This window comes from Oncorhynchus gorbuscha, linkage group LG18, assembly GCF_021184085.1.
Source record: "Oncorhynchus gorbuscha isolate QuinsamMale2020 ecotype Even-year linkage group LG18, OgorEven_v1.0, whole genome shotgun sequence".
Taxonomy (NCBI): Eukaryota; Metazoa; Chordata; class Actinopteri; order Salmoniformes; family Salmonidae; genus Oncorhynchus; species Oncorhynchus gorbuscha.
In genome coordinates, this window is record NC_060190.1 from 19,244,724 (window position 1) to 19,266,421 (window position 21,698).

General features: G+C 44.7%; 1 protein-coding gene across 3 annotated transcripts in view; it reads right to left on the bottom strand.

Moving 5' to 3' along the window:
• LOC124003081 (protein jagged-1b-like) overlaps window positions 1–9,661 on the bottom strand; it is a 30,773-nt gene extending 21,112 nt beyond the window's left edge. For all 3 annotated transcript variants that reach the window (XM_046311123.1, XM_046311122.1, XM_046311121.1), the window contains exons 1-4: window positions 9,301–9,661; window positions 8,527–8,829; window positions 2,583–2,640; window positions 67–324 (exon numbers count right to left, since the gene is read on the bottom strand). In XM_046311123.1, coding sequence (XP_046167079.1) covers window positions 67–324; window positions 2,583–2,640; window positions 8,527–8,829; window positions 9,301–9,372 — 691 coding nt within the window. In that variant the 5' untranslated portion in view covers window positions 9,373–9,661. The remainder of the gene's footprint in view (window positions 1–66; window positions 325–2,582; window positions 2,641–8,526; window positions 8,830–9,300) is intronic.
• Window positions 9,662–21,698: the final 12,037 nt, after the last annotated feature.

The following is a 21,698-nucleotide window of genomic DNA, read 5'->3' on the forward strand; positions in this document are numbered from 1 at the left end:
CTTAGCGTTTGGCTTCACGTTGCTGTAAAATTACAGACAACTACTTTGGTTAAACCCCACTCTTACCAGTGCTGCATTCTGGTCCGGACCACCCTTCGAGGCAGGTCTTGTTGCCGTTGTGGTCGCAGTTGTAGTGGCCAAAGAAGTCGTCGCGCGGACGGCAGAACTTGTTGCAGCCGAAACCGTAGTAATGCTCGTCGCAGCTGACCCGGATCTGGTACTCGAACTGGCCCACCGGCCCGTTGTGCTTCAGGCTCTGCCACTGGCGGCTGGGGTTGATCATGCCCGACTGAACGGCCTTCTCGATCATCTCGCCTCCCCCACCTGATGGAGGGAAATGGATTGGAGAGAGAGAGAGACAGAGAGACAGAGAGACAGAGAGACAGAGAGACAGAGAGACAGAGAGACAGAGAGACAGGAGTCAGATGGACTGGTAGGAAACACATGGGCATAAGGGTGAGGCAAAGACATAAATGCAGTCATTCAAACAGACACAATATATACACAGATGTCAACACATGAGGATGAGAATGCCCATTCAGCAAGACAAAGAGTCTTGCTTTGGGACATTTCTCGGTCTTTACTAGTACAGGGTCTCCCAATATCAGTGGGTAAATGCCCAAACATGAATTGCCATCCAAATCTACTGCTGCCAACAGACATTAGTGATGCCCCCTTCTGTCCCTGCCCACTTCGCCACCCTCTGCTACCCTTGCACCCAAACAAACTCGACCTCACCGGGGTCAGCGCTCGAGGGAGAGAGGACGCCATCCCTACCATACCAGCGCAGCTATGTCACGCGGTGTTAGGGCACTGCCTCCTAATCCCATTTTCCATGAAGAAACCCTCTGGCGTTCTAGAAATATAGAAAGGCAGTAATGCAAACCCCAATGCAATTTTTGTTTATAGAATTATTTTTTATTTTTTTAAAAGTCTGCCCACTTAAATTCCGTTCAGTCTCTGCGAGCTTTGACAAGGGGGCGCGAAAACGAACAAAAACGTAAGCTTCGAGTTTGTTTACTCCTCTTTTCTTGGAGGGAAAGCTGCTTTGTTACGGCAGTGTTAGTTGTAGTGGCGGGCCATAGTAGTAATATTCCAGGCCGTTCTAGAATCCTGAGCTACAATGTGGTATTTCGCCGGTGGAGTGCAAAGTGTGGTCGGGGTGAGGTGACACCCTCTCACTACCCGAGGCCCGGAATAGTTTGACGGCGAGGGGGTTGTGGTTAGGCGAAATAAATATACATATATATATAAAAATGTAATAAACGACCTGGAAGCAAACTGTGACCCACCATCTCAAACAGGAAATTCCTAGACGGTTGACGGTGTGAGAAATAGAGCTAACGTAGCATATTTTTTTTTAAATACAGCCAACCTCAAGAAAACCATACTGGACCATCCTGGAGATTTGACCAAACATTTAAACCTCTCAGTTTCGTGATGAATACTGCTCGGAGCAATGAGTCAAGTTGGCACCGACATGATAGTTACCTCGGTAACTTGTAATTTAAGCTTACGTAAGCACAATTTAGAGACGCCAACTCTAGACTAAGGTTAGCCGTAGCAGTGTATTTGGCTAGCATTAACATCACAACTGTGATAGGCTTTTAATGGGTCTGCTTATTGGAGGCTAACTGGCCACGTACCCAGGTCACTTTGCTTGTCGACGCTGAGTGAGACGGTCAATATTTGGCCTGTCCTCGTTTGGCCCTCCTCCTTGGCAGACGTTTTCATTGATCTAACTGTCTTGTTGTGTGTGCTTGTCGGTGGGAGGGCTTTCGAAAAATAAAGTCTTCAACCTCACACTAACCTCTTCGCATTTGTCCTTTATTGGCCCGAATGCAAAGCTTAGTTTCATGCTCGATGTAGACTTGGCTGTGGTGGAACAACTCCCCCCCCCCCTTCCTTCTGGGCCAAAGCACACCTGGACAGGGGTCAGCGTACCCTGGGGCCGAATTAACACTGGAACTATAATGGTTCCCTGAGGGATGCCAAATGCAACACACAGCCATAACTCCCACCGAGTGCCTAACGGTCGGGCTGAAAACAAACAACGCTTAAATCTGTAGTGTGATCTCTCTCCATCTCCTCCTCACTCACCAGTCTATACTACCGGCGTTGTTTTCTGAATGAGACAATTGTAATGTTACGCAATAGAGAACCATATCGATAGTAGGGGAGTTCAAGAGACAGAGGGAATGACTCATGCTTGATAGTTATGGCTGATAGTTCTGCCCATTGTTGGTCAGTAATGCCAACCAATGGCCTTTCAAATGCAGGGGGAGGGGGGGGGGAAATGCAGCTGCCATCAGGCATAAAGCCTTTAAAAACATTTTTTATAAGCACAAGTATAATTTCCCTGACCCCTAAATGTCCCTTACCAATATATGAATCCGGCCCCCACCCAACACACGCATCTCTGCCCCTTTACACACACACGCAAGTAACAGCATTACAGATTCCTTATTTTTGTCCTGGGACCACCACTTCCAGGTCACGGGGTCATGTTGCTTTTGTAATGTGAAACCAAATGGAGCAGAGAGAGTGAGAGATGTAACATAATGGTGGGGGATAATACTCACTGCCCGTAGAAGAGTCATTGTTGAAGTCCAAGGCCTCCACGATCAATGTATAGGACCTCTGGAGAGAGATAAGATTGATAAGATGGAGAGAGGTGTCAGGTAAAACAAGTCACAGCTGCGTTAACTCCTTCACCACTGGCTGATACATGTTTACTTTTAGATTCCTTTCTGCATATTTCCTGCTAACAGAGTTGGCTGTTGGCTACTTCTTATTTAACCTACTGTTTGAATGCACAGACCATATTAGCAGAAATATAAAGAATTGGGGGAGAGAAAGTCCATTTGAGGTAATAACTGTTCTTAGATCTGGTATAAAAACGGAGTATTTAAATGCTTTATAGGCACACAGTCACAGGGAATAGTGTAAATACAGCCAAACTCCTTCCCATTCGTGAGCGCACACACGAGCCGCAAGTGAGTGGGTATGGTGGTGTTTAACTCAGTCTGTCCATTGGCCGTTTTCCATATGTTGTAGATTAGAGAGAGCACCCCCCCCTCCCGAGGCACCAGCAGCCCTCTGATCCGGTCGGGTTAAGCCACTCTCCCTTACAGATACCCACCCCAAAACTAACCCACCGCTTTCCTACCCCCTCCTCGGATAGAGAATTCAAGGGGTGGCGATAAAGAGAGCAAACCGCTGGCATTGTTTAAAAACATCCTGGGTTCCTTTCCTATATTTTTCCCTTCCAGTGCACCGTGAGTAGTTGTGTGGAGTGACTTGAGGGCGCTGTAATAGTAAGAATAGAGATCTCTGCTGTGTGTGTGTGTGTGTGTGTGTGTGTGTGTGTGTGTGTGTGTGTGTGTGTGTGTGTGTGTGTGTGTGTGTGTGTGTGTGTGTGTGTGTGTGTGTGTGTGTAAAAAGGCCATTTCAGTGTGTGTATGCACGCCGTGGAGACGGGGGACGGGGGGGGGTCCATTATTTCGGCACCTCTTTGAAACTCTTTGTCTCTCTTAAGGCCCCCATCGCTCTCACCGGTATCGGATAACGGACAGCGGAGAGCCGTGGAGGGCTGGGCTGAGGGAAGGAGTGTGTGTGCCAGAGTGTGTGTATGCGGGCCTTCATTCATTTGAGACTGTTGTGTACAATATCATGAGTTTTCATCTGGGTGCAAAATATATTGATTTGTGTGTGCACAAATAAGTGTGTGTGTGTGCCTGAATGCAAGTGTGTGTGTGTCCATACTTGGCTCCAGTCAGAGGGCCTCTCTCCACTCGCGACACTCACTTGCCAACATTCACACGAGCACTCCTTGTAGCACTTGTCAATGAAGCTCCAAAAATATGAGAGGGGGGAGGAAAGTGTATGTGGTGGAAACAGGGTGATGGGAGGGGGTTGGGGCGGTTGGGGTAGACAGCACTCGCTCGCTCATTCTTTCGCCTCCCTCTCGCTTGGAGGCATGCCCGGCCTCTTGTCTGGGGCTTATGGCCTTGCCACTTTGTCCCATTTAAACAAACACGACACTGGTTCGCTGGCACACATAGCACTGCACAGCCTAGCAGCGGCTGCAGCTAGCTACATTGTTCCATTGAATCACTGATCGCTATCTTATATGGATGTCAGTCTAATCACTGGTTATTACTCACAGGAAATCCAGATGATGTCAAGATTTGGGGAAAACCACACAGCAGCTCCAACTGTGTGTGCAGCCATTATGCATATCATGATTCATGATCATAACCATTGAAATGGAGACAAGCTAAAACAGTGGTAGCCAAGTCAACTCAAGTTTCTTTTACTATCCAAAGCTTGAGGAATTTCACTTGGCTAACTTCACATTTTAAAAGCACAGTCCTTAAATAAATAAAAAACAGCTCCCCTCAAAACGGTCCTTTCCTCACAAATATCAAAGAAAAATAATTTCAAACCTCCCAAACCCATTCGGTTAGTACAGGCCACCTTTCGACAGTGCCAAAGTAACATTTACCAAAACGGTAAATAGCAGCCAGGTAAGAAACCAAAGCACACCATCCCTTCTGTCCCCAGACTAGTGGTGCCTCTCCAAACATTGTCCCACTTCCTCCCCTACGTCACTCCATTCTTGCTGCAATTTGATTGAGTATTTTTGGAACGGTGCCTAACTAGATGTTCTGTACCCAGTTTTGGTTTAGGACAAGAGGCACGGCCCAGCGCTTTCACGAGGCGGAGATAAGTGTGGGAAAATAGTTAAAAAGCAAGTGAAATAAGCAGACAAGCCTGGGCACGTCCAGGAAGGGAGTCGGCAGGTTGAGTAAGTGCCTGTGTTTGCAGAGCGGTAGGAGTAGGGCTCACGCTATGGTGGCCTGATTGGTCTACCTATGAAGGGAAACTGATATAAGGCTATTCTTTTTGGGGGAAGAAAAGATCAAATCATAGTTGCCCACATTGAATGAAACCACATTGGTGGATAAAAAAAATATTTAAAAATGTCATGCTTTATTCACCATCAGACGCCCTTTATCAAAGGTCAACTGATATGGGGCCAGTTTCACACACACAGGTTAAGACTAGTCTTAGACTAAAAAGCATTCAACAGAAATTCTCCATTGAAATTGTTTTTTTTTTTGGTCCAGGACTAGTCTTAAAAAATCGGTGTTCAGGAAACCGGCCCATAGTGTTTTGACATTTACTAGCTTTCAATGCTTCTGAAACCTAAAATATCCAGTATACATGTTAGCTCACAATGTCCAGTTTGACATAAACACTAAAAATAAAACTTCTATCGGGACGTGTTGTGCTGAATGTGCACAGATTAAATACAGAGAAGATACAAGCAGGCTGTTCTGATTACCCTCACCTCATAAGTCACTGGGTGCTTATCAGTTCTATACTGCCGGACCGCTCTCTGTTCAGCCACCTTTTCATCTCTCCCTCTTTATTACGCACTCCCCACTGCCTCTCCTGAACACCCCCCCCCCCCACAGCAGTACGGCAGTAAGGGAGATCGAGAGGGATGGAGAGAAACAGAAAAAGAGATTGGGAGGGGGGAAACAGACCGATGGATTGGATGGATAATCCTTTCACTCTCACTGAGAAGTGAGTGAAAACTAAATTAACAGGACAAATAAAAATCCAAGCATCAACGTTGTCACTCTGAACTCAAGCCCGCTGTTTGACCGTGGGTGGGGGGGGGGATGGTGAGGGGGTCTATGTCCCATCAGAGTCAACTATCCCCACTGGCCTCTATCCTTCTCTAGGCTTTGGCTCTGGGGGCTGCTGGCTGGTGGAATAATAGGCCTACCGGCATTACGAGAGTAAGGCGACCGATGGGCAATAGGGGCCAAACTTCTAAATAATGGCAACTTCAGCACAACGGTTTAGTCTGGGAGCCCCGAACGAACCGCGGCACTGCTGAGTCTACTGCTGCATCCTGTTGCTTCCCCCCCAGCCACATTATTCCCGTCCTGGCCTCCCATTATCTCCCATAATCCTCGCCGCCAGCCCGGCCGGGCCGAGGCTATTGTTCAGCTCCCCCCCCCCCCCCCCCCCCCCACCGTTAACATAAGCTGTCACTGCTTCTGTCTGGCTAGGGCCGTCGAGCCAGGGGCCGAGAGAGAGTAGAGAGCTCCTCTCTCCAAGCACTAAAAAGAAAGAGAGGAGAACAGTGGCCTGTGTAACATGCAAGAGTAAAAAAAAAAAAAGAGGGGGGGAATGAAAGTTCAACAACTGCAAGTGAGATGTTGTTGGCGATACTTTTGGCCACGGAAAGAGGCTGCCATTCGAGGGCCCAATAAACAGACTGACGCACATAGTGAGGTTGTTTTGGTTCGCCCGTGCCAATTTGGGGTCGGGGTTGTGGACCTATAAAACAGACCCAGGGCCACTCTAGCCTAGCCCAAAACGTCTAGCCAAGTCTGGGGTGTATTCTTCAATAGGAACCAACAGAAGCAAACTGGCCAAATTGGGGCGGGACCTATCAAAAGTCATCCATTAAGAAACACATTTTTGTTGCAACGCATTTTCCGTTGTTAAATGTTTTGCTACAGTGTGCACTAATAAATACGCCCCTGCTTCAAAGTAAGGGGACGGTGACTGCTCCATTCAACAAGCCAGTTACTATAGGGTGGCAGGGTTAAAAGATGGAATGTCTTGGGTCCGGTCAAGCGCAACCGCTCAGACCCAGGTTGACAAAGGCCGGTGGGGGAACAAGAGGCCTTTATACTGCCTGTGTTAAGGTCAGGGGCGAGGATACGCGGCCAGACCTTTGTGACTTAAGCAATGTCGTCTGCCCCTATATAGTAGTGGCATAGATGCTGGCTGACTGTCCAGTTTATGGAATATTTGGGAATATTCAAGAATCTCAAGTGTCCACACGTGTGCCCTGTGCCACCAACTAAACAGAACAAGATGTTGGCATAGTTCCAAAAGCCCCCTATTTCTAGGAATATCCTCTTTGCAATCCACCTAGATTTTTTTTTTTTTATAATAAAAAATAATTTAAAAAACAGATCCTAATTCTGTGAAAATCTATACGAATCCAACAACGCCCTTCTACAACACACGTCATTATTCATCCATTAGGTCGAGCCATGGAGAACACTGTAAGCAAAGGGTCTGGAGGGGGAAAAAAAAGCTGGCTCCATCAACTATGCCCCCCTTGCAGGTGCTCTCCTCCCTCGCTCCCAGTTCCATTTCTCCCAGTGGGAGGCCTCGTTACCTAGCAACTCCCTCAAACATCCAATCACTTCATCCCATTGATGACCTGGCACCTCTTCATTGAATGCTGATGAGTTAAAAGTGTACAATTCATACAAAACAGGGGTTATTGTATGACAACAAATTAAAGTGTGAAAAAAATGCCAATTCCCCATTCAATCTTTCATTACATGTTTCCTCTGAGCTTGTCTTTGTGGTAATTCTGGGCAAACAAGCATTGAGTAATTAAACATGTTTCCAAAATGCTAGGTAGAAATTGGATGGAAAGGGAAGTATGCAATAGAACAATGGCTTCTTAGCTAGGTCTTTTCATAGTGATATTGGAGCATGTCTAGAAAACCATTTGGGGGCCACATCATTGTGTCCAAAACATATGTTGATGCTGCCAGGGAAACTTATCTGCATTGAAATATTGCCAGTCCACTTTAATTGTCATGTTCTTAGGTTAACTCTCGCCTAATCCTTGAAAGCAATTGCTGTGTACATCTAGCCTACCTCATTCAAGCTTTTTCCTCTCAATTCTCAAAACGACAGTATAATCTCACACAGTCACAGAATTGTTTTTGCTCAAAACACGATCAAAATGGATGGCTCAAGTCATGAAAAATGTGGCATGGTAAAAAAAAAAAACGTGCGCACACACACACACACGAGAACGGTCAACCAGAGGAATGCATAGAGTTCATTGAGTGAATTCTCTGCTTCCTGAGAGCGCATTGTGTGTAAACGCCGTGGCTAGATAACCCAGCTGTTTTATTGCCTATTCTTGCAGAAGCCATTGTTTGACGCTCGGCGACTGGCCGTGCTCTTTAGGAAAAGACAGTGTGGAATGAATCTCGTTTAGGCAGCGCATCATTGGTAAAATGATGCGATCCTACAGTTCTTCACAAATGATTAAACCTCTTTGGAATTGCCCATTTAGAATCTCGGCCTATTCCCAAGAACTGACGCATGAACACTAGTGATGAGTATTCAGACCGCGCAAATTTATGGACGACCTCACCTTGACATGTTCTCTGCCAATCCGATTGAACTATAATATGCTGTATTTGTAAGAATAATGTAACCCCCCAACAAGCGTTCCTGTCTTGTCGAGGCTCATGCACTTGTAGCCTGCTAGCCTCAAATGACATGCTGGCATTGGCATATCCAAAAGTTACTCATTTGCCCATCGTTTTTGTTGCGTATTCTTGTCCATTAATCTAAATTGGACTTGGCTGAGCCAAACTGTTTGTGGTTCAAGTTCTCAACAAACTCGTGCGCCCGAGAGGAAGAACATGTTACACAAACATAACTACGCAATGAACTCACCGGCCAAGCGAAGCTGAAAGGTAATACAATCCTCGACTTGTCACTCCTCATGCTCCGCAAAGAAAAAGTATTCCCTCCGACCACGGGTGTAGAAGCCGTCCCGAAACTGCATGGTCCCGCGGAAGAGACCTTCAACTGGTACTCCTTTAGACACACTTTAAAATAGGTATCACACTCGTCCCTCGTGCACTTGCGATCCGCGGCATTCCGAGATCCATCGCAGCACACGCCAGTCTGCAGTTCGCCATTCACGTTCTGCATCGATACAATTTGCAATTCGAAGTGTCCAGATGCCACAGCCACCTGTTTTTTGGGGGAAAAAGAGCGACATGCCTTTTATTTCAATGTGTCTTGCCTTTTGATACCTTCATTTCAAACTGTCAACCAACATGTATGCAAGCTTGAACGTTTCCAACTGTAGAAGTAGCTAACTGCAACACATCATATCAAGCTAGATAAGATGTGTTGCAGTTAGGGGAATGTTTAAGTTAACAAGCTAATATCGACAATAGCTAATTGTGTGATTTGTAGTCACTAACTTGCAACAAACTATTGCAAAGAAATTCCCATACTGTTATTTTACAGAGGCACGCGTTACTGTTTATTTTTATTTTGGAACATCAAATTGATGGCGACATGAAAACATGCTCAAGTTTTCCAGTGCATTCTCCTAAAGCCACAACCAGTTCTTGAAAATATGCATGTTGAAAACTGTAACATTAGAGCATTACTGTATGGACAAAAGGTAAGAAGTTTGCTTAAATATCCACGTACCTTAATCCACATGCATTGCAAGAAGACATGAATAGAAAAGGCGACACAGATTGAACTCAGTCTCAAAATCATGCCTTCTGTTTGATAGTGCCGTTCACTGCGAAACTAAACGTCCGGCCGACCTACGGCTCTATATACTCCTCCGATTTGAACATGCACGAGTGGAGAACAACACCTTTTCAAAAGAGCATAGATTTCCACTGCAAAATGGCCTGCCCCCTTGTCTCACTCTTTTGTCCCTTCGACTATTGTTCTTTTTCTTTATATATTTCTGATCGCCTCTGATACACCAATACCCACGAGCTAAGAAAGCGACGTCTGTGTCCGAATGACTGTCCCAGACTTTACAGCAAGTTCAGGGGAAGAGGGGGCGGGGGCAATACATGAGTCGCTGTTTAATATTCCTAAATGGGAGAGGCCCTGAGATCGAAGCCACACCCAATGTCTAATATGCACGTCTATCGTGCGTCGTGTATTTACTCCACAATCAACTGCGCAAGTGCCATCAAACAAGGATGCTACTTTCAAATAAATCCATAGAGCACACAGAAAATTATTTAGCATTTGGTTCATAGTTATACATTGAGATTAACCCTCGTGCAGTGGGCCTATTGATCTTGTGTAGTGTAAACCAATCTGGCAGTAATGAGCAATATAGTTAATTATTCTGATTTTATTGGTCAACAGTTAATTGTTCTGATTATATTGGTCACCATTTATATATTCTAATAGGTCTACTAAACCTGACCAAGATGATGCAACGATGTGAAAACCCCTTGTTGACAAGTACATGGGATATGTCCAACAAAATTGTGTTGTTTGACAAGGAACATTCCTGCATCCTGCATGCCTATTTTCAGTGAGCTGGGATCCATATGATGCACATCAATATCGTATTAAGTCGCGGATACCCCTATAGTTGACCCCACCGACACGGCCATTGTGGAGCCCCATCAACAAAGAAAGCCAAGCTATATCGCCAAATCCCGAACTGACAGCTGTGTGCTATAAGGAGATTTGCTGTTTTTCCGTGGTGGTGCCACAAATTATGATTGAAAAACCAGGAGGGCACCCGTGATGGTAAGGGGAGACTTATGGGTCCACCTATTGCGGTGACTGTGAGAGCCCTTTTTCCAACGTTCAAAATTTGAGCATGAAAATAATCACATAATGGGGAGTGCACTGGAGAGCGATGCGAGGGTGGATGGGTGTAGTAGGGGGGTCATTGATTCTCGTATGAAATAGAGACAAAGATGGGACAGTCTTTATTCTCAAATTAGAGCAGCTGGGCTCTTCCCCCTTAAAGAGCCCCCATGAATAGATTATGGCCCCTTTACTCAATAGAGACAACCCCCTTTTTTCAATAGAGATACCCCCCCTTTTTGCATTGGGGTAAGTGTCGCCTGGATAACTGCGTGACATTCACCCGTCGACAACAACATAGAAGGATGGTTTAATGACGCAAAGATAGGCCCCAAAAGGTTTTCAGTGGATTAAGTCGACGGTTGTGGCCAAACGACGAACCTCTCTGCTCGTGCCTCGGTGATTCGGCTAAATCTGAAATGCCTCTGTGATTCGGCTAAATCTGAAAAGGCAAGTGGGCTGCTGCTGCCTACCTGCTGCCCGCAGGGATCAAATCTCTGCGACGGTTTTCGTTTGTCCATTCACTCTGTTCTCAATCTACTTAGGGAAAGGAGACAGCATGCGCTCTCTGATCCTGATGAAAGCTTTGCTTTGCTCCTGGCAAAGAAGAAAGAGAAGTAATTGGAGCAGAAGCCAGTGGTTAAGGGGTTAAGCAGATATGGTGCCCACTTGCATCTGGTGTTTTTGGCCTTCCAGTGCCCCTTCAGTCTCATCAATGTGCGAACAAAATGATGACAAAATTGTATCCAACGCAAGCATGTGCTACAACCAGAAGTCTAAATATACTGTATGACATGTCCATAGATATATTTTGTCCCCAGGCTTCTTTTACAAACCAGAGATTTTTGACCCAATGTCTCATATTGATGTAGACTCCCTCAGATTTTTGGAGTGCATGATGCACATGATGCTATTATTCGACCATGCTGGTCATTTATGAACATTTGAACATCTTGGCCATGTTCTGTTATAATCTCCACCCAGCACAGCTAGAAGAGGACGGGCCACCCCACATATGCTCTCTCTAATTCTCTCTTTCTTTCTCTCTCTCGGAGGACCTGAGCCCTAGGACCGTGCCCCAGGGCTACCTGACATGATGACTCCTTGCTGTCCCCGGTCCACCTGACTGTGCTGCTGCTCCAGTTTCAACTGTTCTGCCTTGTTATTATTCGACCATGCTGGTCATTTATGAACATTGGAACATCTTGGCCATGTTCTGTTATAATCTCCACCCGGCACAGCCAGAAGAGGACTGGCCACCCCACATAGCCTGGTTCCTCTCTAGGTTTCTTCCTAGGTTTTGGCCTTTCTAGGGAGTTTTTCCTAGCCACCGTGCTTCTACACCTGCATTGCTTGCTGTTTGGGGTTTTAGGCTGGGTTTCTGTACAGCACTTTGAGATATCAGCTGATGTACGAAGGGCTATATAAATAAATTTGATTTGATGCACAGGGACCTCAAATTCTCCCAAAAAATCTATGTGAGTATGGGTTAGCATTTTTCAAACACCTATAACACCTTTTTTTCCTGCCGTCTAGATCTTATGCTTAATTCTATGTAAAACAAATGTTTATTTTTCTGAATATATATCTCAGCATAACTCTTGAGCTGTCTGTATCCTCCTGACTAGAACCTAAATATGCTTCTCCGCATCTCTGCTAAAATCTAGGTAAAAGATTGAAAGGACTGTGAGTCTTATACATTTAGTAATTGCTTGCTTTTCTAAAGTCTACCACCATTGCCAGCAGGCATGCCAGCTAAGATTGTTTGACAAGTTAGCTACTCTAACTTCATTGGTAGCTAGTTGTGAGAATGGGAACCTATCTGGGCTGTCTAAAAGCCAACTTCATAATAATAGAAGGTGGCTAGTAGTATTCCAGAGGAATGAATATTTGAGATTCTTCAAAGTAGCCACCCTTTGCCTTGATGACAGTAATATATGATAATAATAATAATAATAATAATAATATATGCCATTTAGCAGACACTTTTATCCATTTACATTTCCAAAGCGACTTACAGTCATGTGTGCATACATTCTACGTATGGGCGGTCCCGGGGATCGAACCCACTACCCTGGCGTTACAAGCGCCATGCTCTACCAACTGAGCTACAGAAGGACCCACCTGGCACTCTTGACACACCTGGCACTCTTTCAACCAGCTTCAGCTGGAATGCTTTTCCAACAGTCTTGATGGTGTACCCATCAAGCAGCACTTGTTGGCTGCTTTTCCTTCACTTTGCGGGTCCAACTCATCCCAAACCATCTCAATTGGGTTGAAGTCGGGTGATTGTGGAGGCCAGGTCACCTGATGCAGCACTTCAACACTCTCCTTCTTGGTCAAATACCTCTTACACAGCCTGGAGGTGTGTTGGGTCATTGTCCTATTGAAAAACAAATTATAGTCCCACTAGGCACAAACCAGATGGAATGGCGGATCTCTGCAGAATTCTGTGGTAGCCATGCTGGTTAAGTGTGCATTGAATTCTAAATAAATCACCATCACACCTTCTACTCTACGATTCACGGTTCGAACTACACATCCGTTCATCTACTCTGCGTCTCACAAAGATGCGGCGGTTGGAACCAAAACATTTAAATTTGGATTCATCAGACCAAAGGACAGATTTCCACTGGTCTAATGTCCATTGCTTGTGTTTCTTGGCCCAAACAGGTCTTTTCTTATTATTGGTGTCCTTTAGTAGTGGTTTCTTTGCAGCAATTCGACCATGGCTTGATTCACGCAGTCTCCTCTGAACAGTTGATGTTGAGATGTGTCTGTTACTTGAACTCTATGAAGCATGTATTTGGGATACCATTTCTGAGGCTGGTAACTCTAATGAACTTATCCTCTGCAGCAGAGGTAACTCTGGGTCTTCCTTTCCTTTGGCAGTCCTCATGAGAGCCAGTTTCATCATAGCGCTTGATGATTTTTGTGACCACACTTGAAGAAATATATATATATATATATAAGAAACTTTAAAAGTTATTGAAAAATTCTGCATTGACTGATCTTCATGTCTTAAAGTAACAATGGACTGTTGTTTCTCTTTGCTTATTTGAGCTGTTCTTGCCATAATATGGACATAGTCTTTTACCAAATAGGCGGCGAGCTTTACATCACTCCAGCCAACGCTTGGCATTGATCATGGTGTTCTTAGGCTTGTGTGTGGCTGCTCAGCCATGGAAACCCATTTCATAAAGCTCCTTGACATTGCTTCCAGAGACAGTTTGGAACTTGGTAGTGAGTGTTGCATCCGAGGACAGACGATTTTTACCTGCTACACGCTTCAGCACTCTGCAATCCCATTCTCTGAGCTTGTGTGGCCTAACACTTTGTGGCTGAGCCGTTGTTGCACCAAGACGTTTCCACTTCAAAATAACAGCACTTACAGTTGACCGGGGCATCCTATGACTGTCCCGTTGAAAGTCACTGAGCTCTTGAAAGCCATTCTACTGTCCATGTTTATCCATAGAGATTGCATGACTGTGTGCTCAATTTTATACACCTGTAAGCTGAAATAGCCAAATCCACTAATTTGAAGAGGTGTCCACATACTTTTGTATATACACTGCTCCAAAAAATAAAGGGAACACTAAAATAACACATCCTAGATCTAAATGAATGAAATATTTTTATTAAATGCTTTTTTCTTTACATATTTGAATGTGCTGACAACAAAATCACACAAAAAATATCAATGGGAATCAAATTTATCAACCCATGGAGGTCTGGATTTGGAGTTACACTCAAAATTAAAGTGGAAAACCACACTACAGGCTGATCCAACTTTGATGTAATGTCCTTAAAACAAGTCAAAATGAGGCTCAGTAGTGTGTGGTTTCCACGTGCCTGTATGACCTCCCTACAAAACCTGGGCATGCTCCTGATGAGGTGGCGGATGGTATCCTGAGGGATCTCCTCCCAGACCAGGACTAAAGCATCCGCCAACTCCTGGACAGTCTGTGGCGCAACGTGGCTTTGGTGGAGGGAGCGAAACATGATGTCCCAGATGTGCTCAATTGGATTCAGGTCTGGGGAACTGGCGGACCAGTCCATAGCATCAATGCCTGCCTCTTGCAGGAACTGCTGACACACTCCAGCCACATGAGGTCTAGCATTGGCTTGCACTAGGAGGAACCCAGGGCCAACCGCACCAGCATATGACTTCACAAGGGGTCTGAGGATCTCATCTCGGTACCTAATGGCAGTCAGGCTACCTCTGGCGAGCACATGGAGGGCTGTGCGGCCCCCCAAAGAAATGCCACCCCACACTGACCCACCGCCAAACCGGTCATGCTGGAGGATGTTGCAGGCAGCAGAACGTTCTCCACGGCGTCTCCAGACTCTGTCACGTCTGTCACATGTGCTCAGTGTGAACCTGCTTTCATCTGTGAAGAGCACAGGGCGCCAGTGGCGAATTTGCCAATCCTGATGTTCTCTGGCAAATGCCAAACGCCCTGCACGGTGTTGGGCTGTAAGCACAACCCCCACCTGTGGACGTCGGGCCCTCATACCACCCTCATGGAGTCTGTTTCTGACCGTTTGAGCAGACACATGCACATTTGTGGCCTGCTGGAGGTCATTTTGCAGGGCTCTGGCAGTGCTCCTCCTGCTCCTCCTTGCACAAAGGCAGAGGTAGCGGTCCGGCTGCTGGGTTGTTGCCCTCCTACGGCCTCCTCCACGTCTCCTGATGTACTGGCCTGTCTCCTGGTAGCACCTCCAGGCTCTGGACACTACGCTGACAGACACAGCAAACCTTCTTGCCACAGCTCGCATTGATGTGTCATCCTGGATGAGCTGCACTACCTGAGCAACTTGTGTGGGTTGTAGACTCCGTCTCATGCTACCACTAGAGTGAAAGCACCACCAGCATTCAAAGTGACCAAAACATCAGCCAGGAAGCATAGGAACTGAGAAGTGGTCTGTGGTCACCACCTGCAGAACCACTCCTTTATTGGGGGTGTCTTGCTAATTGCCTATAATTTCCACCTGTTGTCTATTCCATTTGCACAACAGCATGTGAAATTTGTCAATCAGTGTTGCTTCCTAAATGGACAGTTTGATTTCACAGAAGTGTGATTGACTTGGAGTTACATTGTGTTGTTTAAGTGTTCCCTTAATTTTTTTGAGCAGTGTATATTGTATTTAAATGTGACAAATCTGATGGACCTGATGCCTCTGGAGGTCCCTACTGAAAAATGGAAAAGCCTGTTTCATCAGCACACATAAAACAATGGATGCATCTCAATAGTGTAAAGTTGCTTGCTCTCATCATCTCTTCTCCTTCATCTGCACTTCATCCACAATATGGAGGGTGATTTTCACGTAGCTCCTTTCATTCATCGTCTCTCAAGTTATTTCCCCTTAGTGCTGATGAAAGAAAGGAGACGAGGAAAGGAAGCCACTTCAGACTATTGAGATGTATGCAGCCAGTGTGTAGCACAGGGGGGAGCAGAAGGTAGTTGTGGTTGCTTTCAGATGGCTCCATCAAGTGTGTGTGGCTTTATGAGCTGAGAGAGAAACTGAGGCAGGATGGTGTAGGAGCAATTTTCTTTTTTCTGAGCATTTGTAACAAATTGTGTAACCCTTTGTTACCTTATTTATGCTTCCCAAGTCAAGGTTTCGCATCATTACATTGTACAGGATTGTGCAAAAAGGTTTGCCAGTGCCAAATATATCAACCAATAAGCTTCAGAAATGGTTGGGCCTACTTCCCACATTGCATGTATGTTATTTTGCTGACACTCTAATCCAGAGCAATTGGGGTTAAGTGACTTGCTCAAGGGTACATAGATAGATTTTTCACCTAGTCGGCTCAGGGATTCTAACCAGACCTTTTGGTTACTGGCCCAACACTCTTAACTGCTAGGCTACTTAACTGCTAGGCCCACATCAGAACACTGATAATCCCAGACCCAGGAAATGTTTGGGTATCGCTGTTCTAATTTCATGTGCTGGTTGTCCAGTATAGAGCACGCCAGTTTGTAGTCGTACAAACTGAAGAGAAGCATAAGGTTTTGGTATAAATGCCAGCTTGGGGAATTGATCCAGCAAACTTTCAGTTACTGGCCCAACACTCTAACCACTAGGCTACCTGCCACCCCTAGATAACATCAGTCAGTTAACATGACCTTTATGAATTATGAAGCGTTTATGTGCTTTAAATGCTTCAAAATTCACAAAAAGTGAAGTTAGCGGATGAAGATTATCTCATAGAACAAAATGTATAAGATCTTTTAAGACTGTGTTTACCACAGACCTTATTTTCGGCGTTTATCCAAAGACCCTACAAAAACACCTATTAATTTCCATATATTTGTCCAACGAACGATTGGTGGAGTTAGTGCATACAAAATGAAGCCATTACTGTTGCTCTCTATTCACCTTCCTTACCCCACGGTTCGAATTACAGCGAGGCTAAACACCCCCATAGCAAATCAACTCTCCCATAACAATTTAAATATCATCGTTGGCCACCTCTACAATTGTCAAAGATATCGATGTCCCCCAAGCGACATACTCTCAAGAGAGGGAGCGCACCCCTAAGAGTCTATTTTTAACTATTCTCCTTACTTACACCCCCCCTGGTGGTGGTGTGTAACGACACCTTATTGTCCATACATCGCTAGATGGACAATATCATTGATGGACTTTCTTATTTTGAAAAAGACTAAAGCCTTGTTCACACTGCAGGTCTTAATGCTCAAATCAGTTTTGTCTTCAAATCCATTTGGGACTACTGACTGTCCAAACAGCAAGTTACAAGTGACCAAATCGGATTTGTGTGTGTTCAGACAGTAGTCATTTGCTGACAATGCAACGCTAGTTGTCATAGTAATGACAGGTGTGTGTGCAGTGGTGTAGGCTGATTGGTAGTGGCTTCCTATCACTCAGAAGTTATGTAGCAAGTTAAGGTGACAACAATACCTGCCATGGATGTTTCCTAGTTACTTTGAATGTTCAAAATCATAGGGTAAGACCACCTTTAAAGCCTCAAAGGATAAGATGATCCAACTTTCAAAACAAGTCCTTTTTAGTTAGCCACAACTAGCTAGCTAGGTAGCGGTTTAGCTTTCTAGCACATTCACTCATTTGTTTGTAAACAATTAACAAGCTAGTTAGCTGCCACATGTTCTTGTCAAACTGTCAACAGAGTAGCTAGCAAGCAACAAGATATGCCAAATAAGCACTTTAGGGCAAATAAATCAGATTTGACCATTCAGACACAAGTCACATGGCCAGGAATCAGATTTCTATCTGACTTCAAACCACTAAGGTAGCTTGAAATATCAGATTCCATGTGCTTTTTGGTTGCTCAGACTACAGGAAAAATAACAGATTTGAATCGGATATGCAAATAGGATTTGAGTCACTTCAAACTGCAAATGTGAACATGGCATAAGAGTCTCACTCCCATAACTCAAGTCTCCTAATGATGACTCACTCTCTTTGGAGCCACTGTCTGGCCTTTTGGTCACCTTCTTCTTTGTTTAGTCACCCCTCCATCCCACCCTTCCTTACAATCTTTAGGGTGGATTAACGAGTATTGTCTTACTGGATTTGAAAGGTCACAAATTCGCAATTGCTGGCTCTTAGTATGTCTGTGTGTGTCTGGTCTTGTTTTTATGAACAGTGAATAAGAATGCGGTCTCTTTTGTCTCTTCCACTAGGCATTAGGCATGCCAATTTCATGATTTAGTTAGTTATGATTGCAGTTGCCCTTGAAGCAACAGAGTGGACATTTTCTATAAATTTGCAGTGAGGTGGGCCGCCACAAATATTTTAAATTTGGACATCAGGTCTATTACTTTCTAAATGTCTATCTCCGCTGCCCATTGCATTCTGTATTTTGGCCCAGTCATCCACTCTCTCTGTCTTTTCCCCCCTCTCTTTCTCTCTCTCTCTCGCCCTCCCTCTCTCTCCTCCCTCCGCCCCCAGAGGAGTCAGCGCTACGTTCTAAGACCTGAGCAGTGCGGCCGGCTCTGTGCATAGATAAATGACTGATTCTCTCTACACTAAGGTCAAACCCTTTGACTGTGTGAAAAGTTCCCACGCTTTCCCACTTTGCATCTCTGCCTATAACCTCAGTGTCATTCCCTCCCGTAGGGAGGTGGCTGCGGGTTGCGAAACGGCGGCTCCACAGGTGGGTTAATCAGCTACCAATGTAATATTCCAGCCTGCACCGCATCAATGATTCATTCGGCTACTGGTTCACGAAGCCAACACACTTTCTCAGGATAGCCAGACAGATTGTCCCATAGAAAGCCAGGGGTGTTGGCTGAATGGCTGACCTCATTGGGAAATCATTGTGTAGTCTTAATGTGGTCTGGACGTCGGTACTGTTGTATGTAGCTTATGTATCCCATGCAAGTCAAACAAATGCATTCCTCAAGTAGTCATTCAAGTAGTCCTGTATTGACCAGAGGGTGTGTAGTAGTAAAGCAGCTTTTGATACACTAAATTGACCATATTAGCATATATTTAGATGATTGAAATGCTACCAATGCTTGCAGGGGGTTATGTTAGTTTAGCTAGCATTGGCATTCAGAGTATCCCCCATCTGCGTTCAATTACATGTCACGTGTCATGTGTTTACTGACAGGGACACTGGCTGCTCATTGACCATTATTGACCATTAGGTACTTTGTTGGACCTTCACAGGTTAAACTCTGCCTGTCTCTGGATGAAAGGTGCCTGTTTGTGTACAGGACTTTGGGTCATTGGCCTTTTTCAGATATTTCCTGAACATCAGTCCACTCTCAATGTGTTGATAAAGGTCACATAATTCTGATACTAGTTCAGACGTTTCTCAGAAAGGCCTACTATCAATGAATTTAGGCAACCCAGGCTTAATTTCCCTTGTAAAAACAGTACTACTCTGTATTTGCAATGTTAAAATGAGACCCCAAAATGTTTAGGTTGAGATAATGTGTTCTAAGTTAATCTGGCCAGCCCTCCTTTAGAAAAAAAACATTCAAGCTCTGTCTATTTTGGCAGGGCTAACTAATATGCTGCTGTTTACTGACAAATGCAGAGAGAGCCGTCGAGTCTGTTTGAAAGGAATGCAATTAAAATAAGCTCCTTCCTTGTTTTGTCAAATGAAATTGCTTGGCATGAGTACCCATTGGTAGATAGCATTCTTATGACAAAGGGTTTCCCTTTTTGGTTCACTCTAGATGTATCGTATTCATTTGAGGAGTCATAGTGGGTAGCTAAAGAATGGTGCCACTGCATCACAGGACTTCAATAATAAGGAGGTCTCAACTGCCTGGCCCAATGTAACACAGAGGATTTACAGTGCCTCGCAAAAGCATTCATCCCCCTTGACATTTTTCCTATTTTGTTGCATTACAACCTGTAATTGACATATATTTTTATTTGGATTTCATGTCATGGACATACACAAAATAGTCCAAATTGGTGAAGTGAAATGAAAAAAAATACTTGTTTCAAAAAATTACAAACGTAAAAGTGGTGCGTGCATATGTATTCACCCCCTTTGCTATGAAGCCCCTAAATAAGATCTGGTGCAACAAATTACCTTCAGAAGTCACATAATTAGTTAAATAAAGTCCACCTGTGTGCAATCTAAGTGTCACATTATCTGTCACATGATCTCAGTATAAACATCTGTTCTGAAAGGCCCCAGAGTCTGCAACACCACTAAGCAAGAGGCACCACAAAGACCAAGGAGCTCTCCAAACGGGTCAGGGACAAAGTTGTGGAGAAGTACAGATCAGGGATGGGTTTTTAAAAAATATCTGAAACTTTGAACATCCCACAGAGCACAATTAAATCCATTATTAAAAAATGAAAAGAATATGGCACCACAACAAACCTGCCAAGAGAGGGCCGCCCACCAAAACTCACGGACCAGGCAAAGAGGGCATTAATCAGAGAGGCAACAAAGAGACCAAAGATAATCCTGAAGGATCTGCAATGGTCCACAGCGGAGATTGGAGTATCTATCCATAGGACAACTTTAAGCCGTTCACTCCACAGAGCTGGGCTTTACGGAAGAGTGGCCAGAAAAAAGCCATTGCTTAAAGGAAGAAATAAGGAAACACATTTGGTGTTCGCCAAAAGGCATGTGGAAGACTCCCCTAACATATGGAAGAAGGTACTCTGGTCAGATGAGACTAAAATTGAGCTTTTTGACCATCAAGGAAAACGCTATGTCTGGCTCAAACCCAGCACCTCTCATCACCCCAAGAACACCACCCATGTTTTTCATCAGTGGGGACTGGAAAACTGGTCAGAATTGAAGGAATGATGGATGGCGCTAAATACAGGGAAATTCTTGATGGAAACCTGTTTCAGTCTTCCAGAGATTTGAGATTGGGATGGAGGTTCACCTTCCAGCAGGACAATGACCCTAAGCATACTGCTAAAGCAACACTTGAGTGGTTTAAGGGGAAACATTTAAATGTCTTGGAATGGCCTAGTCAAAGCCCAGACCTCAATCCAATTGAGAATCTGTGGTATGACTTAAAGATTGCTGTACACCAGTGGAACCCATCCAACTTGAATGAGCTGGAGCAGTTTTGCCTTGAAGAATGGGCAAAAATCCCAGTGGCTGGATGTGCCAAGCTTATAGAGACATAACCCAAGAGACTTGCAGCTGTAATTGCTGCAAAAGGTGGCTCTAACAAAGTATTGACTTTGGGGGAGTGAATAGTTATGCACGCTAAATTTTTCAGTTTTTGTCTTATATCTTGTTTGTTTCACAATACAAAATGTTTTGCATCTTGAAAGTGGTAGGCGTGTTGTGTAAATCAAATGACACACCCCCCACCCCCAAAAAAATGCTTTTTTAATTCCAGGTTATAAGGCAACAAAATAGGAAAAATGTCAAGGGGGATGAATACCTTACAAGCCACTGTATATAAAATAATCTGTTTAATGACAACTCTTTGTATAACATAGCACTCTGGTTTCCCGGTTGTATTTGTACAGTATAAATAGAGGTAAGTATGTTTAATGACAACACTTTTGACCATGGCCCAAAGGGCTTTTTCAGTCACCCACGTGGGTATATGCTCCTAAAACCCAATGAGGAGATGGGAGAGGCGGGGCTTGCAGTTTGCTAAGCGTCACAAATACAACCAAGTTCTATTTTAGCGCCATGCTACGCAGACGTGGGCGAGCAGTGTGGGTCCAATGTTTTAATAACATGTATGTGTAAATGTATTTTGCAACGCGAGCGCACGCGACACGAGCGGTGTGGTCAGCATGTTAGTGTGTGACATCAG